Here is a 27,699-nt window from a genome sequence, read left to right as displayed (position 1 = left end):
TGTGTGCACTTAACCAGGTGCGCCATCACCTGGCCCCCATAAAGATAGTTTTTTTAGTATTTATTTATTCCCTTTTGTTGTCCTTGTTGTTCTATTGCTGTAGTTATTATTAATGTCGTTGTTGTTGGATAGGACAGAGAAAAATCGAGGGAGGAGGGGAAAATAGAGAGGAGGAGAGAAAGATAGACACCTGTAGGCCTGCTTCACCACTTGTGAAGCGACTCCCCTGCAGGTGGGGAGCCGGGGACTCAAACAGGGATCCTTAAGTCAAGTTCCTGCGCTTTGCGCCACCTGCATTTAACCCACCCGGCTCCCGTTATTATTGTTGTTATGATGTCGTTGTTGTTGGATAGGACAGAAAGAAATGGAGAGAGGAGGGGAAGACAGAGCGGGAGAGAAAGACACCTGGAGACCTGCTTCATCGCCCATGAAGCGACTCCCCTGCAGGTGGGGAGTCAGGGGCTCAAACTGCAAGCCTTATGCTGGTCCTTGTGCTTTGCCCCACCAGCACTTAACCTGCTGTGCTACCGCCCGACTCCCCACATTATATATTTTCTGTCTCTGTGTTTCTGTATTTATGCAGTGTGGATAATAATATTTCAGAGGAACTGGGCGGGGCCACACCTGGTTGAGCGCACACATTAACATCCCAAAGGACCCAGGTTCAAGACACTTTGTCTCCCCCATTCCTCTCAATTTCTCTCTATCCTATCACATAATAATAAGAAATAATAGTTCATAATTTAGTGAGATTTTTTTTTTTTTTAAAGCAGATCATTGTTCAGCTCTGGCCTATGGTGGTGTGGGGGATTGAAATTTAGTGAGTATTGCACCAAAGTAAGACTCTGGGGTGGGTATGTGGGGAGAATACAGATCCAAGAAGGATGACAGAGGACCTAGTGGGGATTGTATTATTATATGGAAAACTGGAAAATGTTAGGCATGTACAAACTATTGTATTTACTGTTGAATGTAAAACATTAATTCCCCAGTAAAGAAATTAAAAATAAATAAAAAGAAAATTAGTGAGATTTTATGATTAGACAAACTGATGCTGTAAACCTTTTTTTTTAAAAAAAAATAATTATCTTTATTTTATAGAGACAGAAATCAAGAGGGAAGGGAATAATAGAGAGGGAGAGAGACAGAGAGACACCTGCAGCACTGCTTTTCCACTTGCATAGCTCCTATAGGTGGAGACCAGGGGCTGGAACCTGGGTCCTTGGGCATTGTAACACACACTGCTTTCAGGAAGCAGCCTGGGGTGGCTAGGACATTAAATATGGGGCTACTGTCTTTGTCTTTTGCTACATGAAACATATAATATCAAAACAGTAGCTTAAAAACAGTGTTCATTGTTTAATTATCTTTTGTTTTTATTTACTTTGATAGGACAGAAACGGAGAGATAAAGAGCCAGAGAGAAAGCGAGACACCTGCAGTACTGTTTCACTACATTTGAAGCTTCCCAGTTCTCCATACTCCACCCCTCCCACCTGCAAATGGGGACTGGGCACTTGAACCCAGGTCCTTGTGCATGATAATGTTGGCACTCAATTAGATGCCCCCTTACCATGCCCCAGCCATTTATTTTCCTCTCATTGTTTCAGTGGCTTGTCTCTTGATTCATTGTGTCAGCTGGAAGGCTTGTAGGCTAAGGGCTGGAATCATCTGAGGACTTTTTACCCACTTATCTGGCTGCCTCTAGTCTGGAAAGTCACATGCATAGCCTCTGCTGAGCTCTGCTGGCAGACCAGTCAAGATTCCCTTTCCAGATCAAGGGGAGGGACTCTGACTCCACCTCCTGGGAGGAGTGTCAGCCTCACTGAAAAATGAGCTTGTGGAATGGGTGTGGCCATCCTTGAAAAACTAGTCTCCCTGGGAGTCGGGCTGTAGTACAGCCGGCTAAGCGCAGGTGGCGCAAAGCACAAAGACCGGCATAAGGATCCCGGTTCGAACCCCGGCTCCCCACCTGCAGGGGAGTCGCTTCACAGGCGGTGAAGCAGGTCTGCAGGTGTCTATCTTTCTCTCCTCCTCTCTGTCTTCCCCTCCCTCTCTCCATTTCTTTCTGTCCTATCCAACAACAACAACAACAATAACTACAACAATAAAACAACAAGGGCAACAAAAGGGAAAAAATAAATAAAATAAATATAAAAAAAGAAAAACTAGTCTCCCGGGGTCAGGCTGGGGTCAGGCTGTAGCTCAGCGGGTTGATTGCACGTGGCGCAAAGCGCAAGGACCAGCATAAGGACCCTGGCTCGAGCCCCCGGCTTCCCACCTGCAGGGGAGTCGCTTTACAGGTGGTGAATCAGGTCTGCAGGTGTCTCTCTGTCTTTCTCCCTCTCTATCTTACCCCCTTAATTTGTATCAGTCCTATCCAACAAAAACGAAAAACTGGCCTCCAGGAGCAGTGGATTTGCAGTGAAGCACCAAGCCCCAGCAATAACCCTGGAGGGGGAGAAAAATCTTATAAAGTAAATGGGACTAGGTGGTGTCGCACTTGGTTAAGTACACATATCACAGTGTGCAAGGACTCAGGTTCAAGCCCCGAGTCCCCACCAGCAGGGAGAAAGATAGCTTCATTAGTGATGAAGTAGGGCTGCATGTGTCTCTGTCTCTTTATCCCTCCTCTTCCCCTCTTAATTTCGCTGTCTCTAACCAATAATAAATAATAAATAAAATTTAAAGGGTTCAGGTGGTGGCACATGTTACAATGTAAAGGACCCAGGAAGGACCCAGGTTCAAGGCCTCCATCCCCACCTGCATAGGGAAGACTTTGCAAGTGCTGCAGGTGTTTCTTTCCTTCTAATATTTTTATTTATTATTGGATAGAAACAGATAAATTGAGAAGGGAGGAGAAGATAGGGAAAGAGAAAGAGATACACACCTGCAACCCCTGAAGGTGAGGACCAGGGACCTCATTGTAATGTGTGTGCTTAGCCAGGTGCTCCACCACATGGTCCCTGTTTCTCTCCCTCTCTCCCTCCCCCTTCCCTCTCCATTTCTGGCTGTCTCTATCCAATAACTAAATGAATGTAATATATATATATATATATATATTTAAATATCTCATAGAATGAAAGTTAACTGGGGCCTGAGAGGCCATTCACTGGTAGTTTGTACTTGCATACCAGATTGCCCAGAACGCATTGGAAATGGTGCAGAGCCATCGGGCCTGTTTTCACCTCTCTCAGGAGGAGTAAAGCAAATTGAATTGCTCAGACATATATTCATGAGCCTTCTTTGTATCTTACGGGTGTAAGAAAAGCAGGCTCAGCACAGGGAAAAAGGGTCAAGTGACATATAAAAAACTCTGGCCTCCAAGGTCGGAAGCGGTAAAATGGGGAACCCAGCGCGTCAGGTGCTCCTGGGCTTGTGCAAGAGCTCAGCTGCCACGTCTGTAATTCGTCAAAATTGTCAAATTACTGCAGCTTCTGGGCGCCAGGCCCCGCCCCCTTCCCGCCCCCTGGCTGAGAGCCAATAGCCGCGGGCCTCCGCCGCCCTTGGAGGAGTTGGAGGGGGCGGGGCGGGGTCAGGCGCGAGGCATGAAGCGCGAGAGCAGTGCGCCGCGCTCTGCATTCGCGCTTTAAGTCCCCCCCGCGTCCGGCGACCATGGCGGTGCTCTCGGCTCTTCTGCGCGGCGGCGTCCGCGGGCGCGCACCCCTACTGCGGAGGTTGCTGCAGGTGAGAGCTTTCCGCCCCGGCGGCGTCGGGCCTGCATCTCTGCGTAGCCGCAGGAGGCGTTGCGGGACGGAGTAGAGGCGACCCCGCGGGGCTCGATTCGTCCGCCTACCGGCCGGGGCGTCGCCTGACGGGGAGACGGAAGCGGGTCCCGAACGTAGCTGAGGGAGCGGCCCGAGCGTTTCGGACAAACCCGGCCGCGTTCTGGGGGTTTTGTTCTCCCGCAGGAGGCCCCCTGGGCTCGCGAGAGGAGACGCTCTGAGAGGCCTAAGAGTGTAGCTGTTGTGGAGCCCCTGGCGGGTCCTCCCTTCGTCGCGGGGTCTCGGCGTCGCGGGGTCTCGGCGTCGCGGGGTCTCGGCGTCGCGGGTCTCGGCGTCGCGGGGTCTCGCGGTATCCGGGGACGCCGCCGCCTCATGCGGTTCAGTCGCAGCCGGAGCCCAGGCGCCTCTGGGACTACGGGCCGGACCCGCGGCGGCGGGGAGCCTTGATGTTCGCGGTTTTATCTGGATGTGGGCCCAGGGCTGGGCTGTTACTTGCCCAACTGGTGTGTTGGCAACGCGAGCAGAAGCCTCGTGAGGCAAGAGATTGTGAAAAAAAAAAAAAAAAAAGCAACGTGGAACTTTTGACAAATACAATGTAAAGGTGGGCAGTCGGCTTCCAGCAAAGACGAACTTTTTAAAAATATTCGTTTATTTTCCTTTTTGTTGCCCTTGTTGTTTTCATCAGTGGTGGCTATTATTATTGTTATTGATGTTGTTGTTGCCGGATAGGATAGAGAGAAATGGAGAGAGGAGGGAAAGACAGAGGAGAAGAGAAAGACACCTGCAGACCTGTTTTGCCGCTTGTGAAGCGACTCCCCTGCAGGTGGGGAGCCGGGGGCTCGAACCGGGATCCTTACACTGGTAACCCGCTGCGGTACAGCTCGACCCCCGAACATTTTTTTTTAAAATCAGCATTTCTCTTGGTTTTGTGGAAAGGCCTAAGGAACCGCAAAGGGTGAGCGGATTTTCTATCAGAAGCCGGGAGGCTGTGGGTCAGAGCGGTGCTCGGGTTCTTGCTCTTTGAGAAAGTAAATCTTTAAGGAAATGGTTGCTGTGTTGAACTCGGTAAACGGTGTATAAAAATGTGCATGAAAAAAAAAGTGCATAGCATAGAGCAAGAACCGGAACAAGGATCCTGGTTCGAGCCCTGGCTCCCCACCTGCAGGTGTCTGTCTTTCTCTCCCCTTCTGTTTTCCTCTCCTCTCTCCATTTCTCTCAGTCCTATCCAACAACGATGACATCAGTAACAATAGCAATAATAACTACAGCAATAAAAAACAATAGCAACAAAAAGATAAATTTAAGAAAAATTAAAAAAACAAGGGCAACAAAAGGGAATAAATGAATAAACAAATATTAAAAATATTAAAAAAGAGAGAAAAAAGTGGAGAGCCATATATATAATTTTTCCCCACTGGGGCTTTGCACCTGCACAACTCCACCTCTCCCAGGAGGGCTTTCCTGTTTCAAGATCACTTAGAGACAGAGAGAGAAGAAAGAGGGAACACAGCAATTCTTCACCATTCCTGAATCTTCGCGTGGTGCAGGTGGTTCCAGACCCTGGTGTATGGTGAGTGTGTGCTTTAGCAGGTCAGCCCCATATTTTTATTTATTTGTTTTTTACATAACACTGAGGAAAGTGTTCCATCTTATAAGGCCTCTCCCAGCACTTAACTCACAACTTAATTGTGTACAGTTAAACTCAAATGTTACTGATGAGGAAAATGAAGCTGCAGGTCACACACCAGCTCTGGTGTTTTACTGAACTCTAATAATCAGGTGGTTTGATTATTACTTGAATTGATGGTCATGAATGGAAACCTATTTGTTTTAATAGGATTGTCAGTATTCTCAGCCATTTTGTAGAGCAGAGCTTGACCTCTTACCCATTACTCTGGCTCTGCCCCTTTGCCTTCAAACACACAAGCTCTCATAGTGATCAATAACCCATATTGACTTCAGCATGCTCCCCTTCCAGCTATAACCACTTTTTTCTTATAAGGGAGTAATCTTCATCACTTCATCCATTTCTGAGCTACTTGGCTGAAGAATACCACCAGTGATTTATTTTCTTCTTGACTTTAAGACTTTTTAAAAACATTTTTAAAAATAATCTTTATTTATTGGTTAGAGACAGCCAGAAAATCGAGAGGGGAGAGGTGTGATAGGGAGGGAGGGGTCAGGTGATAGTGCACCTGGTTAAGAGCTCATATTACAGTGCACAAGGACCCAGGTTCAAGCCTGGTCTCCACCCACAGGGGAAAGCTTCACATGTGGTGAAGCAGGGCTGCAGGTATCTCTCTGTCTCTCTCCCTCTTCATCTCCCCTGCCCCTCTCAATTTCCCAGTGTCTCTATCCAATAAATAAATAAAAGATTCATTAAAATAAAGAGGGAGGGGCTGGGTGGTGGCCCACCTGGTTGCTTGCACATGTTACAATGTGTAAGGACCTAGGGTCAAGCCCCCAGTCCCCACCTGCAGGGGGAAAGCTGCTGCAGGTGTGTCTCTCCCTCTATCTCACCCATTCTCAATTTCTGGCTGTCTATTCAATAAATTAATGCAGATAATACAAAAATATATTTTTTAAGAGCGAGACAGAGAGACACCTGCAGCCTTGCTTCACCACTCATGTAGCTTTTCCCGTGCAAGTGGGGACCAGGGGCTTGAACTAGGGGGCTTGCACATTATAACATGCAGTCAGCCAGGTGTGCCACCACCCAGCCCCTTTAAGACTGTATCTGAGGAAGTCGGCGGTAGCGCAATGGGTTAAGTGCACATGGTGCAAAGCACAAGAACCAGCATAAGGATCCCGGTTCAAGGTCTGTTGGGCTTGTGTCGCGGGCAGGAGAGATGACCCAGGAACCAAACTCGTGGCGGTAGCAATATAAATCTTTATTCATGCGGGTGCTCCAGAGTCCGGCGTGAGTGCAGCGGGTTAAGCCACGTGGAGCCAACCGCAATGGCCAGTGTCCACCTCTTGGTCTGCATGCCTGACCTCTTCTAGGTCGGGACGCTGAAGAGCAAGAAACCAGAAACTGAAGTGGCTTTTATAATACCATAAGTGGGAGGGGCTTCCTTAGCAACCGTTGCCAGGATTTCAGCTGGTGGGAACCAGCAACACCCTGTGGGGACCTAGGAAGGAGACCTTTAATCATTTATAAGACAATGCAGAAGATTGGTATGTAGATAAAGGGACAGGCCACACTAGCATGGAAATAGGGTGGTTTGTGGGCCCTGCCAAGCTAGACCACATCTGCACAATTTCCCAGCAAAGCCCTTGGCTCCCCACCTGCAGGGGAGTCTCTTCATAAGCGGTGAAGCAGGTCTGCAGGTGTCTATCTTTCTCTCCTCCTCTGTTTTCCCCTCCTCTCTCCATTTCTCTCTGTCCTATCTAACTACGATGGCATCAATAACAACAATAATAATTACAACAATAAAAAACGAGCAATGAAAGGAAAAAGTAAATATTAAAAAATAAAAAAAAAAAACCTGTATTTGACTCCCCACCAACAACCAGCTGCTCCTTAAAACTCTCGTTCTGCTGTTTAGTAGTCAGACTTTAAAAAAAAAAGTCCCTAATTGTGCCAGTCCTGGACCATTGCCCCCAGGTTATTTCTCTGTTCTGTGTTGCAGGGAGGCTGACCCTGGCTGGCACCAGAGTCACTATCTGTCACGAGACTTCTGGCTGGGCTCAGACTCTGAGGGTGGTGGATGGAAAGCTAGAAGGGAGAAGACAGGCTTTTTTTTTTTTTTTTTTTTTAATCTCCTTTTTCTGTTTTGATGCGTTTCTGCCAGTGTCAACACATTCCTTTGGCTCTTCCTTTGCTTGGCAGGTGACTCTACTTCCTCGTCTTAACAGCCTTAATGTGTGTGTTAGTGGCTATACTTCCTCAGTACTTATACTTGTTCTCAACTCTTTTCTGGGGGACTGGGTGGTGGTACACCCATTTGAGTGCACATGTTATCATGTGAAAGGACCTGGGTTCGAGGAGCCTCTACTCCTCACCTGTAGGGAGCACGCTTCCTAAATGGTGAAGCAGGTTTGCAGGCATGTCTCTTCCTTTCAATTTCCCCATCCCTCTCAAGAAAGGAAAACAGTGGCCACCAGGAGCAGTGGGTTAGTAGTGCTGATACTAAGCCCCAGTGATAACTCTGGTGGCAAAAGGAAAAAAAAATTTGGAGCATAATGGTCATGGAGAGTCTTTCATACCTGAGCTCTGATTCCCAGGTGCAGTCCACACCACCGTAAGCTAGAGCTGAGCAGTGCTCTGGGGAAGAAGGAAGAAGGAAAGAAGGACCAGGTAATGGCATACCTAAGTTGAGTGCAGGGACCCAGGTTCAAGCCCCTAGTCCCCACCTGTTCACAGGCAGTTAAGCAGTGACTGCAAGTGTTTCTTTTCCTCTACACCCCCTTCAATTAATTTCTCTGTCTCTATTAAAAGGGGGGAACCCCCAAAAAACAACTGGAAGTAGTGGATATGTCCTGCAGGCACCAAGCCCCAGTGATATAAGCTTGGTGGCAGTTAGAAAAGGATTTATTTCGGTGATAGAACCAGAGCACTTCTCTGGCACAGACTATGCCCAGGTAAAATGTAGGACTCCCTGCTTTCATGTCCAGTGCTTTAGCCACTTTGCCACCTCCCAGAGCACTCCCAGCTCTTTTAAAGCTTCATTTTACTTTCTTTTATGTTATACAGGAGTAGACTGAGCACTCAGACAACATCAGGGATCCAGCCAGGAGCCTCAGGCAGGCATGCAAGTCCTGTGCTCTGCCTTGGGACCTACATCAAATTCTGAATTCAAACAGAAAGGTTATTATTCTCCTGGTTGACTCAATCTTAATGGATAAATGTTTCTTTTTTTTAAATAGAAACATTGAGAGGGAAGGGGAGATAGGGAGAAAGAGAGACAGCTGGACCTTGTTCACAGCAAGGAACAACCCTAGTGAGCTGTTTCTCTGGCATTCCACTCTGCCAATCTCTGAACCTGGTTCTTGGGCCTTTTCACTTAGACCCAGAGAGTAATCAGCATGTGGTGGTAATCAAGAAATGGACAGATTCAAGAGAGCATGGCAGTAGACTCTTTTTTTTTTTTTTTTTTTTTGTTATTTATTTTTACCAGAGCACTGCTTACCTCTGGTTTATGGTGGTGTAGGGGATTTAACTTGGGACCTTGCAACTTCAGGTATGAGAGTCTGTTTGCCTAACCATTATGCAATCTAACCCTGCCCAGACTCTTGTTTTAATTTTTCTTTTTTTTATATTTATTCCCTTTTGTTGCCTTGTTGTTTTATTATTGTAGTTATTATTGATGTTGTCATTGTTGGATAGGACAGAGAGAAATGGAGAGAGGAGGGGAAGAGAAAGACACCTGCAGACCTCCTTCACTGTTTGTGAAGTGACTCCCCTGCAGGTGGGGAGCCGGGGGCCTTAAACTGGTCCTTGCGCTTTGCACTACCTGCGCTTAACCTGCTGCGCTACTGCCCAACTCCCTTTATTTTTATTCTTTTGGTCTTTGCTGGGCTGACTTTGTCAGGTATAGACAGTGAAAACCACCACTACACCAAAACCTCTTCCAGTGCAGTGGGAACTACCTCAAACCTGGGCCAAGCACAAGGCAAATCAGGAGCAATATCCAGCTGAAGACAATCCTATGTTGGGCTTAGTGACTGGCTAGCTGTGAGGAACTGAAAGAGGAGTTGAGTGTGATTTGGAGATTTGGTTGTCACTGGGGAATAGATTTGGGGGTAGAAAGGAAGTGACAAGTTGAATTTGGGGTTCGGGTGTGTGTTTACAGAGCATTGTGAGCTTTAGGTTATAGTGATGCCAGAGATTGCATGTGGGACCTCTGGGACCTCAGGCATGGAAGTGTCTTGTGCTGGGTGGGGGTAGATAGTGTAATGGTTATGCAAAGAAACTCGCGTGCAGGGGGTCGGGTGGTGGCGCAGTGGGTTAAGCGCACGTGGCGCAAAGCGCAGGGACCGGCATAAGGATCCCAGTTCGAGCCCCCCGGCTCCCCACCTGCAAGGGAGTAGCTTCACAAGAGGTGAAGCAGGTCTGCAGGTGTCTATCTTTCTCTCCCACTCTCTCTCTGTCTTCCCCTCCTCTCTCCATTTCTCTCTGTCCTATCCAACAACAAAGCAACGTCAACAATGGCAATAATAACCGCAACGAGGCTGCAACAACAAGGGCAACAAAAAGGGGGGAAATGGCCTCCAGGAGCGGTGGATTCATGGTGCAGGCACCGAGCCCAGCAATAGCCCTGGAGGAAAAAAAAAAAAGAAACTCTCGTGCCTCAGGCTCCAGGTCCCCAGGTGCAATCCCTGTACCACCATAAACCAGAGCTGAGCAGTACTCTGGTTAAAAAATAAAAAGGGAGTCCGGCGGTAGCGCAGTGGGTTAAGCGCATGTGGCACAAAGTGCAAGGACAGGTGTAAAGATCCCAGTTGGAGACCCCGGCTCTCCACCTGCAGGGGAATCGCTTTACAAGTGGTGAAGCAGGTATGCAGGTGTCTATCTTTCTCTCCCCCTCTCTGTCTTCCTCTCCTCTCTCCATTTCTCTCTGTCTTATCCAACAACGACATCAATAACCACAACAATGTTAAACAACAAGGGCAACAAAGGGAAAATAAATAAATAAATAAATATTAAAAAATCCGTTGTGCTACACATAGTACTAGCTATCTGTCCATCTCTCCAGCCCTGGGTCTGTCTTGGGAGCTGTTAGATGAGAGGGTCTGGATCCTATGCGAACAAGTAGAAGAGCTATGACTGGATGTCACTGACCTTTGGTGTGAGGGCGAAATGAGGGCCAAGTACAGACAGGCTTGTTTGGACTTACTAAGCATGAGGTCCAGAGTTTGATCCTTGACATCACATGTCCTAAAGCAGTGCTCTGGTTCCCTTTCACCTACCTAGTCTACATGAACAGACAGACAGACAGACTCAGAGGGTGGGTGGGCAGCACATTGCCATGTGTGGCCCAGCACCCTTCCTCACCTGCAGCTATGGGAGGGTTGCAGTGCTTCACTAGCAGTGCTGCAATGCCTCGGTGCCTCTGCCTATCTCACCCATTCCCTCTCTTTCAAAAACAGAAAAGAAAAAGGGAAAATAGAAAATAAGTAGCTACTAGGAATTGTGGAATCATGTATAAAGGCACCAAGTCCCATTGATAATCCTAGTGGTTGATTTTTTTTTAACCAGAACACTGCTTAGATTTGACTTATAGTGGTACTGGGGATTGAGTCTTGAGCTTCAGAACCTCAGGCATGAAAATCTTTTTGTATAACTGTTATGTGCTATCTTTCCAACATCCCACCTTCCAAAAAAAAAAAAAAAGAAAACTTTAAAAAAAAAGAGGCCCCAGCACAATTTGTGATAGCCAAAACCTGGGAGCAAACCCAGGTATCCAACAGCAGATGAGTGGCTGAGAAAGTTGTGATATATATACACAATGGAATGCCACTCAGCTATAAAGAATAATTCACCTTCACCTCATCTTGGGTGGAGCTTGAAGGAATCATGTTGAAGTTAGATAAGTCAGAAAGAGAAGGGTGATCTTACTCATAGAAGTTGGAAAATAAGAGCAGAAGGGAAAATACAAAACAGAACTTGGACTGGAGTTAGTGTATTGCACCAAAGCAAAAGACTCTGGAGGGTGTGGGGGTGGGAGGGGCTTTCGGGTCCTGGTGAATGATGGTGGAGGAGGATCTAGGCTGGGGGTAAGAGTGTTTTGCAGAAAATTGAGAAATTTTGCGCATGTATCAACAGTATTTAATGTAAACCATTACCCCCCCCAAAAAAAATATGACAGAGGTATTTTAGTTTGGTGGACTCAGAATACTCTGGGGACATCTTGCTTTGCCTCGTCCTAGCCTCTGGTGTGCTTATAGACATGCATAATGAGCTAGACCGCTTGGATTTGAAATCCCAGTTTAGCCTCTAAACTAAAGCAGGCACTTTAGTTTCTTTTTTGCCTCCAGGGTTATCACTGGGGCTCACTGTCTGCACTACGAATCCACTGCCCCTGGTGGCCGTTTTTTCTTTTTCTTTTTTTTTTTTTAGTGGCTAGGGCAGAGAGAAATTGAGAGGGGAGGGAGATAGGGAGAGAAAGGGGCCAGGTGGTGGCACACCTGGTTGAGCATACATGTTAAAATCAATGTGCGAGGACCCAGGATTGAGCCCATGGTGCGAGGTTCCGGTCTTCACTTGCAGAGGTAAGTAGTGAAGCAGTGTTGCAGGTGTCTCTCTGTCTCTCCCTATGTTCCCTTCCCTCAATTTCTGGCTGTCTCTATCCAATAAATATTGATAATTTAAAAAAGATTTTAAAAAAAGAGGGAGAGAGACAGACACCTGCAGCCTGGCTTCACCTCATGAAGCTTTACCCCTGCAGGTGGGGGACCAGGAATTCAAACCAGGATCCTTGCCTCGGGCCCTTGCATTTCATACTATGTGCACTTAATCCAGTGTGCCACTGTGTGCCCCATCCCTCCCCAACTTTAGTTTCTTTACTGTAAGACAGAACAGAATACAGTGGCTGGTTCTACTTCTAAAACGTTCCAGATCCGGGAGCTGGGCAGTGCCACAGCGGGTTAAGCACACATGGAGGAAAGCGCACGGACCGGTATCAGGATCCCAGTTCGATCCCCTGGCTTCCCACCTGTAGGGTTTGCTACACAGGCGGTGAAAGCAGGTCTGCAGGTGTCTGTCTCTCCCCCTCTGCCTTCCCCTCCTCTCTTGATTTCTCTCTATCCTATCCTCAACAGTTACAGCAATAACCACAACAAGAGTAACGACGATAAACAAGGACAACAAAAGGGAAAAATAAATTAAAAAACATTCCAGATCCATTTTTTAATTTATATTTATTTTCCCTTTTGTTGCCCCTTTTTTTTTTATTGTTGTAGTTATTGTTGGTGTTATTGATGTCGTCGTTGTTAGATAGGACAGAGAGAAATAGGGAAGACAAAGAGGGTGAGAGAAAGATAGACACCTGCAAACTTGCTTCACCTGTGAAGCGACTTCCCTGCAGGTGGGGAGCCGAGGGCTTGAACCTGGATCCTTTATGCCAGTCCTTGCGCTTTGCGCCACATGCACTTAACCTGCTGTGCTACCACCCAACTCCAGATTCATTTTTCAAATATTTATTTATTCCCTTTTTGTTGCCCTTGTTGTTTTATTGTTGTAGTTATTATTGTTGTCTGTCTTCATTGTTGGATAGGACAGAGAGAAATGGAGAGAGAAGGGGAAGATGGGGAGAGAAAGACACCTACAGACCTGCTTCACTGCTTTTGAAGTGACTGACTCCTCTGCAGGTGGGGAGCCGGAGGCTCGAACTGGGATCCTTAGGCTGGTCCTTGCGTGCTTTGCGCCACCTATGCTTAACCCGCTGTGCTACTGCCCGACTCCCCCCAAAGCTGATTCTAATAGCCACTTCTCTGAACCAGCAAAATTTCCAGGGATCATTTTATGCAATGTTGCCTTCACTCTAGCTCTTTACCGTAGTTTGTCAGCTTTGTAATGCATTTACACTTGCTGGAATGTTTTCACTGTTTTAGGGTGGCTTCAGAGTTCATTAAATATTTGCTTAATCTCTTTTGCCATCACCAGGCTAGACAGTAGATAAGATCAGTCAATAATGTATTTGGGAAAGTCTAGAGTGTGCTCTGGGTGCTGTGGGGCTGAGGTGGCAATGTTAGTTTCCGCCTGTTGGGTTCAATGAGAGCTCAGAGCTGGTGGGTGGTGTCACTAAGCTGTCCTTGCAGGGTGACGGTGCTGTGCAGATAAAATCAGGCAGCTTGTGTTTGTTTAGCACACACACTGCTGTACAGGACATACAGTGTCTGCAGCCACATGTATACATTTAAACAGGTTTTCTTCCCAATGGGAAAAAAAAGTTGTTAACACAGAGCATCACTCTGGCATATTCTTTTTTTAATTTAATTTTTTAAATTTAATTTATTTAAGAAAGGAGACATTAACAAAACCATAGGATAAGAGGGGTACAGCTCCACACAATTCCCACCACCTGATCTCCATATCCCATCCCCTCCCCTGATAGCTTTCCCATTCTCTGTCCCTCTGGGAGCATGGACCCAGGGTCGTTGTGGGTTGCAGAAGGTGGAAGGTCTGGCTTCTGTAATTGCTTCCCCGCTGAACATGGACGTTGACTGGTCAGTCCATACTCCCAGTCTGCCTCTCTCTTTCCCTAGTAGGGTGGGTCTCTGGGGAAGCGGAGCTCCAGGACACATTGGTGGGGTCGTCAGTCCAGGGAAGTCTGGTTGGCATCATACTGGCATCCGGGACCTGGTGGCTGAAAAGAGAGTTAACATACAAAGCCAAACAAATTGTTGAACAACCATGGACCTAAAGGCTGGAATAGTGCAGATGAAGTGTGTGTGTGTGTGTGGGGGTACTCCCTGCAGACTCGTGTATTTCTGCTTTCAGGTATATATTTTTCCCTAGTTTATGGGCACGGGTGAACCTATGCTCTATCTCAGGGGACCTGGTCAATATCTAGGTTTGGGGACTTTATTGGGGAGTGGAACACCTGGAATGGAATTAGAGAATACTATGAAAGGAAAGGTCTCACCCGAGTGATGAAGCTGAAGGGTTGTCATTCCACACCTGAAGTCTCTGGACACAGTCTGAAGTGAAGCATGCTGGGGTGGCACTCGTTGCGTTGATTAGGTTGCGATCCACGGATGCAACATTATTTAATTTGAACTGAGAGAAGCATGCAGGAAGGTGGGTCCCACCCTAAGGTTCCAGGATGGGGGGAAATACAGGCTCTGTAGTGGAAATGTGAAGTTCCTGCTGTCTTAGGGTTCAAGAAGACAATGGATAGTTATTGTTACCATCACAATATTTGGTAATTGGGTTAACTTTGAAAAGTCCCTTTGTTAGGGTTTGCTGTATAATACCCAGCATCTTGTATATAGCTATGTTACCGGTTGCTTCTGTTCTCCCTGATCTGGGCTTTTGAGAGTCAACATATCAAAGACTCAGCTTATGTATTAAAAAGACTCAGTCTGTTTTTTTTTTAATATTTATTTATTCCCTTTTGTTGCCCTTGTTTTATTTTTGTAGTTACTGATGTCATTGTTGGATAGGACAGAGAGAAATGGAGAGAGGATGGGAAGACAGGGGGAGAGAAAGACACCTGTAGACCTGTTTCACCACCTGTGAAGTGACTCCCTTGCAGGTGGGGAGCCAGGGGCTCCAACCAGGATCCTTATGCCGGTCCTTGGGCTTTGCGCCACGTGCTCTTAACCCACTGCGCTACCGCCTGACTCCCCAGTCTGTTTTAAAAAGTTCTAGATATATGATCAGTTTTTCCCCTCTCATATTAATTAAATAGTGGCTTATATGACTACACTTTAATAGGAGTGTACATAAATACCATTCCCACCACCAAAAGACTGTGTCCCATCCCCTCACCCCCCGCCCCGGAAGTTGAATATTTTGGCATATTCCTAGGGGACTTTTTTTAATTTTTAATTTTTTTTTTTGTCTCCAGGGCTATTGGTGGGGCTCAGTGCCTGCACTACGAATCCACTGCTCCTGAAGGCAATTTTTCCCATTATGTTGCCCTTGTTGCTACCCTTCTCATTATTATTGTTGTTGTTATTGCATAGGACAGAGAGAAATTGAGAGAGGAGGGGAGAAGGGGAGAGACAGACACCTGCAGACCTGATTCACCGCTTGTGAAGCGACTCCCCTTCAAGTGAGGAGCTGGGTGCTCGAATTGGGATCCTTATGCTGGTCCTTGAGCTTTGCGCCACATGCACTTCACAACCACTTTGCTACCGCCTAGTTAGGGGACTTCATACACGTTTGGCCCTCTACCTGCTCTGCCATCTTCTGGACACCCCCCTCTTTTTTTTTTTTTTTTTTTTACCACGGGGGTCTTGGTTTCTGGTGGGTTTCCCTTTTTCACTCTACAGTTTTTGATAGCAGTTTCAGAGTGAGAGGAGAGAAACCATAGCAATTCATAGAATTTCCCTTGGTGCTGTTTATGACTCTGCTATGCGGTGTGTTGGGGAGGAGCTCAAACCCACGTCCTCACATGGTAAAGTGTCTGCTCTCCTGACTCTTAAGGCTCGCTATAATTTTGTCATCCACCCCTGAAGCATTAAATGAGCACTAGGTGTATTCAACTAACTACACAAAAGAAAGTAACAGAAATCTCATAATCTCTTCTGACAGCATTTCTACCACCCCTTGACAATCTTTAGAACACTGTATGCTGGCAAATATTTATCAACTAAAGGACAATTATTGACTCTATGACAATCTTTATTAGAATCATCAAAGAAGTAAATGCAGTAAATCTCAAGGTTAACTTTAGACTTCACTAAAATCCTAGCTGTATTTCCTCCCTAACTTGAGACCAGACCTCATAACCCTAATACTAGTATGGATATAACAATATGATATGATACTCAACGATTTAACAATTGGGAGAAAGTCTAAGCTCGTCAGATAAAGAAAGGACGGCAAAAGCTGGATAAGGGCAAGAGACTGGCTCACTTTAATGATGAACTTTTTGGTCAATACAAGGCCACTCCATTATCTGGGGCCCTATTCCTAGACTTCCTAACTTCTCTCCACCCTAAGATATCCAGTCTCATCTGCTCTATTCCTAATTTTTGGTTCTTGTTTATTAAACATTTTGTTCTGGTTTATATCTTAACTGCTTTTCAGCCACCAAGTTGCAGATAACTACTATAATTCCATCTTGACTTCCCTGGGCAGACGACCTCACTCCGTGTGCCTTGGACACCTCTCCAGATCCCTATCCCACTAGGGAAAGATAGAAACAGGCTGGAGGTATAGATTGACTTGCCAATGCTCATGTCCAGCAGAGAAGCAAATACAGAAGCCAGAACTCCCACCTTCTGCACCCCAAAAATAATTTTGGTCTATACCCGAAAGGGGAAGAAGTGTTAGAAGACAGTGACCAAGGGCTCTGAACTCTGGTTCCATCAGGACTGAGAAAGAGAATTTGTTCTTGCTGGTGTTTGGTTTTTGTTTCATTACCTCCAAGGTTATCGCTGGGGCTTGATGCCTGCACTACTTATACACTGCTCTTGGAGGTCATTTTTTCCATTTTGTTGTTGGATAGGACAGAGAGAAATTGAGGGAGGAGGGGAAGATAGGGGGAGAGAAAGATGGACACCTGCAGACCTGCTTCACTGCTTGTGAAGCCACCCCCTCCTTCAGTTGGGGCGTTGGGGGCTGGAACTGGGATCCTTGGGCTGGAACTGGGATCCTTGCGCTGGTCCTTGTGCATAGTACTGTGTGCGCTTAACTCAGTGCACTACCGCCCCCCCCCCCCCCCCCCCCGGTGTTTGTTTCTAAGGGCAATGTGAAAAGAACTGAAATATAATGTAGAGACAAGGTCTTACACTCTGCTCCATTTAAAGTAACTTATAGGGTGGTATTGAAATGTTTACTTCAGTTAAAGCAGATGTGTATTGGAAGCCAGTTTATTTTAAACAATCCATTTTTAAATTTTTTTTATTGGGGAATTAATGTTTTACATTCAACGGTAAAAAACAGTAAATACAATAGTTTGCACATGCATAACATTCCCCAGTTTCCCATATAACAATACAACCCCCACTAGGTCCTCTGTCATCCTTCTTGGATCTGTATTCTCCCCACCCACCCACCCAGAGTCTTTTACATTGGTGCAATACAACAATTCCAGTTCAGGTTCTACTTGTGTTTTCTCTTCTGATCTTGTTTTTCAACTTCTGCCTGAGAGTGAGATCATCTCATATTCATCCTTCTGTTTCTGACTTATTTCACTTAACATGAATTTTTCAAGGACCATCCAAGATGGCTGAAAACGGTAAAGTCACATTTTTTTTTACAGCTGAGTAGTATTCCGTTGTGTATATATATACCATAATTTGCTCAGCCACTCATCTGTTGTTGGACACCTGGGTTGCTTCCAGGTTTTGGCTATTACAAATTGTGCTGCCAAGAACATATGTGTCCTCAGATTTTTTTGGATGGATGTGTTGGGTTCCTTAGGATATACCCCCAGGAGAGGAATTGCAGGGTCATAGGGTAGGTCCATTTCTAGCCTTCTGAGAGTTCTCCAGACTGTTCTCCACAGAGGTGGGACCAATTTACATTCCCACCAGCAGTGTAGGAGGGTTCCTTTGACCCCACACCATCTCCAGGATTTGCTGCTATTACCTTTTCTGATGTATGACATTCTCACACGAGTGAAGTGGTATCTCATTGTTGTCTTTATTTGCATTTCTCTGACAATCAGAATTGGAGCATTTTTTCATGTGTTTATCGGCCTTTTGGAAATCTTCTGTGGTGTATATTCTCTCCATGTGCTCCCCCCATTTTTGGATAGGGTTATTTGTTTTCTGGTTGAGTCTGGCAAGCTCTTTATATATTCTGGTTGTTAGCCTCTTGTCTGATGTATGGCATGTAAAGATCTTCTCCCATTCTGTGAGGGGTCTCTTGGTTTGGGTAGTGGTTTCTTTTGCTGTGCAGAAGCTTTTTAATTTGATGTAGCCCCACAGGTTTATACTTGCCTTAGTCTTCTTTGTAATTGGATTCATTTCATTGAAGATGTCTTTAAAATTTATGCGGAAAAGAGTTCTGCCAATATTTTCCTCTAAGTATTTGATAGTTTTTGGTCTAACATCCAAGTCTTTGATCCACTTGGAATTTACTTTTGTATTTGGTGAAATATAGTGGTTCAGTTTCATTCTTCTGCATGTTTCAACCCATTTTTCCAACACCATTTGTTGAAGAGACTCTGCTTTCCCCATTTAATAGTCTGGGCCCCTTTGTCAAAGATTAGATGTCCATAGGTGTGGGGACAATTCAATTTTTTAAGCAGTGGGAATATTAAACAAAAATTTATTGGGTGGAGAAGATAGTATAATGGTATAAAGAGTATAAAGAGACTTTCATGCCTGAGGCTCCAAAGTGCCAGGTTCAATCCCCCAGCACCTCCATAAGTCACAGCATCAGTCTGCATGTATGATGCTGGGGACTGACCTGGGGACCTCACACTTTTCGTGTATGGCTCTATCCACTGCGCGACCCAGGAGGGCTATGAGTGTACTTTATTTTCCTTTGGAAAGATTTATTCTCTGACACGTGACAGAGCACCAGAGCATCACTCTTGACACATGTGCTGGGGAACTGGACTTGGGACCTCTTGCTCTCAAGCTCAAGCCACTGTGCAACCTCCTATGCTTCAGGAATATTTTAGTGGTGTTCTGAATTACTCCATTGAGAAGCATAGCCTTCAAACTACGTTTTATAAGGTTTACACTTAAAAGATGGATGGGGGAGTCGGGCTGTAGCGCAGCGGGTTAAGCGCAGGTGGCGCAAAGCGCAAGGACCGGTGTAAGGTTCCCGGTTCGAGCCCCCAGCTCCCCACCTGCAGGGGAGTCGCTTCACAGGCGGTGAAGCAGATCTGCAGGTGTCTTTCTCTCCCCCCTCTGTCTTCCCCTCCTCTCTCCATTTCTCTCTGTCCTATCCAACAACGAGGACATCAATAATAACTACAACAATGAAACAACAAGGGCAACAAAAGGGAATCAATAAAATAAATTAAAAAAAAAAAAGGATGGTCTGTGGGTAAGGGAGATGGCATAATGGCTGTACCTCGGAAAATTTGGGAAGGAGTATAAATGATGTGGTTTTTACATTTTAATACTATTTATTACAGGAAATACGATACATGGAACGAAGTTATGTGTCAAAACCCAGTTTGAATGTAAGTATGAATTTTAAATCATGCTTTAAAATGTCAATAACTTAATTGAAATCTAGTCAGTAAATTGTATATTATTTGTACATGTGAGGGTCATCACAGAACGATGCAAGGGTTAGGATTGCTTTTCTTTTTTTTTAAATTTCCTTATTAGGGAACTAATGTTTTACATTCGACAGTAAATACAATAGTTTGTGCATGCATAGCATTTCCCAGTTTTCCATATAACAATACAACCCCTATTAAGTCCTCTGTCATCCTTTGTGGACCTATACTCAACCCCCCACCAACCCCAGAGTCTTTTACTTTGGTGCAACATGCCAATTCCAGTTCAGGTTCTGCTTGTAAGATTGCTTTTCTTTTAAAAAAATATTTATTTTATTTATTCCCTTTTGTTGCCCTTGTTGTTTTATTGTTGTAGTTATTATTGTTGTTGTTGTTGGACAGGACAGAGAGAAATGGAGAGAGGAGGGGAAGACAGAGGAGGAGAGAAAGATAGACACCTGCAGACCTGCTTCACTGCCTGTGAAGCGACTCCCCTGCAGGTGGGGAGCCGGGGTTCGAACCTGGATCCTTATGCCGGTCCTTGTGCTTTGCACCACCTGCGCTTAACCCGCTGCGCTACAGCTCGACTCCCTCTTTTTTCTTTTTTAAATTTTACTTATTTTCCTTCTTGTTGCCCTTGTTATCTTTTTATTGTTGTTATTGATGTCATCGTTGTTAGATAGGACAGAGAGAAATGGAGAGAGGAGGGGAAGACAGCGAGGAGGAGAGAAAGATAGACACCTGCAGACCTGCTTCACCTTGTGTAAAGTGACTCCCCTGCAGGCAGGGAGCCGGTGGCTCGAACCGGGATCCTTATGCCAGTCCTTGCGCTTTGTGCCACCTGCGCTTAACCTGCTGCGCTACCGCCTGACTCCCGTAAGATTGCTTTTCTATGCAAAAAAATCTATTATGACTGTTTTCTAACAACCCAATATTAAGATATTAGGATATAACCTCAATCTAGCACCATCATTTCTTTTTTTTAATTTTTGCCTCCAGGGTTATTGCTGGGACTAGGTGCCCGCACCATGAATCCACTGGTCCTGGAGACTGTTTTTTCCCTTTTGTTGCCCTTTTTGTTTTATCATTGTGGTTATTATTGTTGGATAGGACAGAGAAATCGAGAGGAGGGGAAGACGAGAGAAAGACATCTGCAGACCTGCTTCACCACTTGTATAGCGACCCCCCCCCCCCCCCCGCAGGTGAGGAGGCAGGGGCTTGAACCAGGATCCTTACACCTGTCCTTGTGCTTTGTTCCATGTGCGCTTAACCCGCTGCATTACCACCCGACCCCCTTCACTATTTCTAATGATCTCAGTATTCTGCCTTTACTCTTAGGGAGCCCTGTTGTTCATGTGGTACAATACAGGTGTCATAGAAGGTCTTAGAAAAGACTGGATCAGGCTCGGGGGTGAGGCAGGTAGGACACTCTTACAAAGGAAGCCCCGGTTCCCTAAAGGTCTCTGAAATGACTTAGCAATTGTCTTTTACCAAAACCAAGGGAGAAACTCTTATTTATGAGCTTGTTCTTTTGGGCCCTTACTGGGGTCTCACTGCTCCACGCTGACTTTTTCACATAGAAAAGAGACAGAAGGAAAGACAACATATTGGCATCAGAGCCTCCACTGGAGTGTTGGGGGCCAGACTGGAACCTGAGTTCCACACCTGACAAAGCAGGAGCACTAGCGGGTGAGCGACTCTGCTGACCTGCTTATGAGCTTTTTAGTTGAATGTAGAAGGCAGGTGTAAGGAATCTCTACAGTGGTGATGCGGGCTGTCAGAGAGCTTATTTACTTTTTTAAACTTCACATTGTCTTATCAGTCACTTAAGCAGTGACACTGGCTGTGACATGACTAGACGGTAGGGTCCCACCTAGTACAGGAAGCCCACTGATTAGGGTGGTTTATCATGCAAAGAACAAAAGTAAATTGACTTTTTTTTTTTAAGTTAGACAAATAGAATTGAAATTTAGTTTCAAGGAGTTGGGTGATAGCACAGGTCGTAAGAAGCACAATTACCGGCATAAGGATCCCAGTTCGAGCCCCTAGCTTCCCCCCTACAGGGGAGTCACTTCACAGGTGGTGAAGCAAGTCTGCAGGTGTCTGTCTTTCTCTCCCCCTCTCTGTCTTCCCCTCCTCTCTCCATTTCTCTTTATCCTATCCAACAACAATGACATCAATAACTACAACAACAATAAAACAAGGGCAACAAAAGGAAATAAATATAAAAAAAATTTAGTTTCAGAGCACCTCTGAAGAACCTGGGGAGAAAATCTGATTATCTTGAAACTTAGTAGTAATAGCTTTGCTATCAGATCGTAATAAAGCACCAGCAATAAATTTTTTTTTGTTGTTCACATATTGAGATTATTCTAGTCTTCAATATGTAGTTTATGCCTTGATGTGAAACAGTAATTTATAAAGTCTTAGATAATAGCCAAAAATTATATATAGTGAAAGATTTGACTAATGTGTTTGAGTATAATACTTTTCACCATCTTTTGTCTTGCCAGGAAGTGGTCATAGTAAGTGCTGTCAGGACACCCATTGGATCCTTTCTAGGCAGCCTTTCCTCTTTGCCAGCCCCTAAACTTGGCTCCATTGCAATTCAGGGAGCTATTGAAAAGGCAGGTCAGTAATTGCTTTGTTTTGTGTGTTGAGGGCAGTGACTCAATACTACATATACTTACTTTCTTAATTTAAGATAGAGGGTGAGAATACACAGAGGGAGAAGATACAATTCAACATCTTTTTAAAAAATATTTTATCAGGAGTCGGGCAGTAGCACAGTGGGTTAAGCGCATATGGTGCGAAGCGCAAGGACTCACGTAAGGATCCCTGTTCGAGCCCCTGGGTCCCCACCTGCAGGGGAGTCACTTCACAGGTGGTGAAGCAGGTCTGCAGGTGTCTAACTTTCTCTCTCCCCTTCTCAGTCTTCCCCTCCTCTCTCCATTTCTTTTTTTTTTTTTTTTAAATATATTTTATTTATTAATGAGAGGGATAGGAGAGGGAGAAAGAATCAGACATCACTCTGGTACATGTGCTGACGGGGATTGAACTCAGGATCTCATGCTTGAGAGTCCAACACTTTATCCACTGAGCTACTTCCCAGACCACTCATTTCTCCATTTCTCTTTCCTAACAACAACAACATCAGTAACAACAAAAATAAAAAACAACGGGGCAACAAAAGGGAAAATAAATTAAAAAAAATTTATTGTGGTCTGAGAGGTGGTACAGTGGTTCTCTCTCCCTCTCCTTTTCTCATTAATGAAATCTTAATTTTTATTTATTTTATTTTGTTGGGAGATACTGGTCAGCTCTGGGACTTGGTTGAATACACACATTACCTTGCATGATTATCACTGGGGTTTGGTGCCTGCACTACAAATCCACTGTTCCTGGAGGCCATTTTTTTCTCCCATTTTTGTTGCCCTTGTTATTATTGGTGTTGCTGCTGTTAGATAGTACAGAGAGAAATTGAGAGGGGGAGACATGCTTCACCGCTTGTGAAACCTTTCCCCCTGCAGATGGGGAGCTGGGGGTTCAATCCGGGATCCTCACGCCAGTCCTTATGCTATGTGCCATGTGCGCTTAATCCACTGCACTACTACCTGGCCCCAGGATCCAGGTTTAAGTCCTCGTCCCTACATGAAGGAAGGAAGCTTCACAAACAGTGAAAGCTGTGTGTGTGTGTGGGAGATAGCATAATGGTTATGCAAATGGACTTTCATGCCTGAGGCTCCTAAGTCCCCCCCCATAAGCCAGAGCTGAGCAGTGCTCTGGTGTTTCACTCTGTATCTCTCTCAAAAATAAAATAAATAAAAAAAAGAAAGCTGTGGTACAGGTGTATTGTCTCCTCATCTCTATCAACTAAATAAAATACTAAAAAAAGGACCGGTCTAAGGATCCCAGTTCGAGCCCCCGGCTCCCCACCTGCAGGGGAGTCGCTTCACAAGTGGTGAAGCAGGTCTGCAGGTGTCTGTCTTTCTCTCCCCTCTCTGTCTTCCCCTCCTCTACATTTCTCTGTTCTATCCAACAACGACGACATCAATAACTACAACAATGAAAAACAACAAGGGCAACAAAAGGGAAAATAAAAAAAAAATACTAAAAAAAATTGACAGGATGAAATCACAACTTACTAGGTAAGCATTAAGTTTTTAGTGTACTGAAATGAAATATTGTTTTAATTAAAAAAATTTTTTAAAGGGATCCCAAAAGAAGAAGTGAAAGAAGCGTACATGGGTAATGTTCTCCAAGGAGGTGAAGGACAAGCCCCTACAAGGCAAGCCGTACTGGGCGCAGGTACAGAAATACTCATTTGCTTTCATCCGCGACATCTTGTGCTGGTGCTATAGTTGAGTGGCAGGAAGGCATTGTGTACATACAGGGAGTTCTTGACTGGTGCTTGCATCATAGGAGAAAAGTTTAGTTTGGGTATTTGTTGCCACTATCAGTGTTAGTATTTATTTGCCTCCAGGGTTATTGCTGGGGTTTGGTGCCTGCACTACGAATCTACTGCTCCTGGGGGACATTTTTTCCATTTTGTTATTGGATAGGAGAAAGGGATACTTGCTTCGCTGCTTGTGAAGTGAAACCCTGCAGGAGGGGGGCTCGAACCCAGATTCTTGTGCTTCGTACCAAGTGTGCTTAACCCGGTGCACTACCGCTGGACCTGTTTTCTTTTTCTTTTTTTTTAAATTTTATTTTTGAGAGAAATGCAGAGACACAAACACCAGAGCACTGCTCAGCTCTGGTTTATGGTGGTGCTAGGGATTGAATCTGGGACTTTGGAGCTTCAGGCATGAGAATCTCTTTGCATGACCATTATGCCATCGCCCCCACCCATGTTTTATTTTTTTACCTCCAGGGTTATCGCTGGGGCTCAGTGTCTGGCACTATGAATCCTCTGCTCCTGGTGCACATTTTTTCCAATTTATTGGATAAGACAGAGAAATTGAGAGATGGGGAGGGAGATAGACACCTGCAGACCAGCTTCACTGCTTGTGTTTCCCTGCAGATGGGGAAGTGGGGGCTGGAACCTGGATCCTACGTGTGTACCACTGTCTGGCCCTCTCAGTCACTGTAAAATACACAATAAAATCTAAGAGACATACTGACAGAAGGAATGTTGCAAATTGTAGTTTAAAATGTTTCATTAATTTTTTTAAAAAGATTTTATTTATGAGAAAGATAGGAGCGAGAAAGAACCAGATATCACTCTGGCACATGTGCTGCTGGGGATCGAACTCAACCTCATGCTTGAGAGTCCAAAGCTTTACCACTGCGCCACCTCCTGGACCACTCAATGTTAATTCTATAGCTGTATTTGACTGTTTCAGATAGAGAGAAACTCAGAGGGGAAGAGAAACACCTGATATCTGCAGTCCCACTTCACTACTTGTGAAGCTTCTTCCTCCCTGCAAGTGGGGACTGGGTGCTTGACCTCAGGTCCTTGTGCACTGTAATGTTTGTGCTCTATCAGGTGTGCCACCACTTGGCTGCCTATACACGTACTTGAGAACTATGCGCCTTTTTCTCAACAACTTTTTTCTAGTTTTTTTTTTTTTTTTTACTACCAGAAAAAAAAAAAAAACTCTGGCTTATGGTGGCACGGGGGACTGAACTTGGGACTTTGGCACTTTAGTTTAGGCATGAGTTTCTTTGTATAACCATTATGCTTTCTATCCCCGCCACTTTTTCATCGGTTTTAGGTTTGCCCATTTCTACTCCCTGCACAACTATAAACAAAGTTTGTGCATCAGGAATGAAAGCCATCATGATGGCCTCACAGAATCTTATGTGTGGACACCAGGTAAGTTGCACCCTCTAGTCTACTATGAAAATTAGAGTATCCAAAGCTAAGGCGCAAAATCTACTAAGTACAATCATGCTTTAGAAGTGAGATTTTGGGGGCTGGGCGGTAGTACGGTGGGTTAATCACGGATGGCACAAGGATCCCGGTTCGAGCTCCTGGCTCCCCACTTATAAGGGGGTTGCTTCGTAAGCGGTGAAGCAGGTCTGCAGTTGTTTATCTTTCTTTTCCCCTCGCTTGGTTTCTCTGTCCTGTTCAACAGCAACAAAATGGGAAAAATGGCCTCCAGGAGCAGTGGATTCCTAGTGCAGGCACCAAGCCCCAGCAATAACCCTGGTGGGAAGAAAAAGTGTGAGATTCTGGGTCACACACAGGGAAGCTCAAGGCTGAGGTCTTCTTTCTGGCATTACTACAAGCTAGAGCTGAGCAGGGCTTTGGTTATTGCTGTGTACTTGCTATGTTGTTGAAGACACCCAGGAGTGACTAGATCTAATAATTTTTGAGGCAGAGATAGTTATGTGTCTCATACAAAAGATGTTTTAGTCTTTGACCCCAATAATTAAGCCTCTGGGTTTAGCTAGAATGAGAATTTTCTTTTTTATGAGAGAAGCTAGGGTACTATTCTGGTACATGCAGTACTAGGAATCAGACACAAAGATCCTCAGGCATCCAAGTCTAGCATTAAACTAATAGCTGAGCTGTCTCCTCAGCCACGAGTCAGGTTTTCATCACAAATGAGAACGATTGATTGAGTCCAGAATTTATTTTTATTTATTTATTTTTTTCCTCCTCCAGGGTTATTGCTGGGCTTGGTGCCTGCACCACGAATCCACCGCTCCTGGAGGCCATTTTTTCCCCCTTTTGTTGCCATTGTTGTAGCTTCGTTGTGGTTATTATTATTGCCCTTGTTGATGCAATTCGTTGTTGGATAGGACAGAGAGAAATGGAGAGAGATGGGGAAGACAGAGAGGGGGAGAGAAAGATAGACACCTGCAGACCTGCTTCACCGCCTGTGAAGCTACTCCCCTGCAGGTGGGGAGCCGGGGGCTCGAACCGGGATCCTTACGCCGGTCCCTGCGCTTTGCGCCACATGCGCTTAACCCACTGCACCACCGCCCGACCCCCGAGTCCAGAATTTATGACTTAGTTTCTTAGCACCCAAATTCAGTTAACTTGTCTAGGTGTTCTCTTGACTTTGTCGATGTAGAGTGTCTTTATCCGAGAAAGTTAACAGAAAGGCTGCTTCACAAACTTATACCTTGGTGTTGGAATACTAGACACAGACTGCAAAACAAAGAAGCCACACTTACGATATAAAGAGATTGAAAGTCTTTTTTCAGTCGTGGGAAACAAGGTTGGAATGGCAAAACAGGTGTCTCTCCATACAGGCTGTGTCCCTGTATGCATATAATAATGAGGTATTCTCAAACTATTTCTTGTAAGAGGAGGGGAGGAGAGGCAGAGTCTAATTCTGGTATATGTGATGCCTGGATCAGATACATGACCTTGTGTTTGGAAGTCCAATGTCTTAGCCAATGTGCTATTTCTAAATTATTTGTACATACACAAGACCCAAAGCATGTGCACCTTTTAGTTCGTTTTTCTTTTAGTCCTAAGCCAAGTCAAAGTTGGGGGTAAAGGCATACTGGTAGCTGAGCTTATATAACTAATAGCATTGTGTCTCCTAATACATAACACATGGGGAAAACTAACATTTATTTGGAGCCAGGCAGTAGGTACACCTGGTTTCAGCGCACACGTTACAGTGTGCAAGAGTCCAGGTTCAAGACCCTGGTCCCCCACTTTCGGGAGGAAAGTTTCATGAGTGGTGAAGCAGGGCCACAGCTCTCTATCTCTGTCCTATAAATAAAAATATTCAAATTATAGGGATCCAGGAGGTGACTAGAGTGCTGTACTTAACAAGCACAAGGTGCTGAGTTTGATACCTAGCATCACAAGTGTCAGGTTCTGGGTTCTCTCATCATCTTTTTTTAAAAAAAATATTTTATTTTATTCCCTTTTGTTGCCCTTGTTGATCTCATCGTCTTTTTTAAGATAAAGATTCAAGCAGAGAGGAGAGGCAATCCAGAGCACACCACTGCACTACAAGTACAGACTTTAAGTTGAGGCATCCAGCTTTTTTAACATTTATTTTCCCTTTTGTTGCCCTTGTTTAACATTGTGGTTATTGATGATGATGTTGTTTGATAGGACGGGAAGATGGGGAGAGAAAGACAAGACACCGGCAGGTGGGGAGCCGGGGGCTCGAACCAGGATTCTTACGCTGGTCCTTGTGCTTTGCGCCACCACCACATACAGCTTTATACCCCAGCCAGCACCCATATACTATTAAC

The 27,699-nt window shown here is 45.2% G+C and overlaps 1 protein-coding gene across 2 annotated transcripts in view; it reads left to right on the top strand.

Annotated features, from left to right (window-relative positions):
- The first annotated feature begins 3,514 nt into the window (after positions 1-3,514).
- Positions 3,515-27,699, top strand: part of ACAT1 (acetyl-CoA acetyltransferase 1) — a 30,725-nt gene continuing 6,540 nt past the window's right edge. Inside the window, exons 1-5 of one of the 2 annotated variants that reach the window (XM_007539323.3) lie at positions 3,515-3,686; positions 19,438-19,485; positions 22,041-22,158; positions 23,740-23,835; positions 25,245-25,345. In XM_007539323.3, coding sequence (XP_007539385.1) covers positions 3,615-3,686; positions 19,438-19,485; positions 22,041-22,158; positions 23,740-23,835; positions 25,245-25,345 — 435 coding nt within the window. In that variant the 5' untranslated portion in view covers positions 3,515-3,614. The remainder of the gene's footprint in view (positions 3,687-19,437; positions 19,486-22,040; positions 22,159-23,739; positions 23,836-25,244; positions 25,346-27,699) is intronic. The other variant, XM_060180119.1, reaches the window with a different exon arrangement.

This window comes from Erinaceus europaeus, chromosome 20 (genome assembly GCF_950295315.1).
Source record: "Erinaceus europaeus chromosome 20, mEriEur2.1, whole genome shotgun sequence".
NCBI lineage: Eukaryota > Metazoa > Chordata > Mammalia > Eulipotyphla > Erinaceidae > Erinaceus > Erinaceus europaeus.
This window is presented reverse-complemented; position numbering and strand designations above follow the sequence as displayed.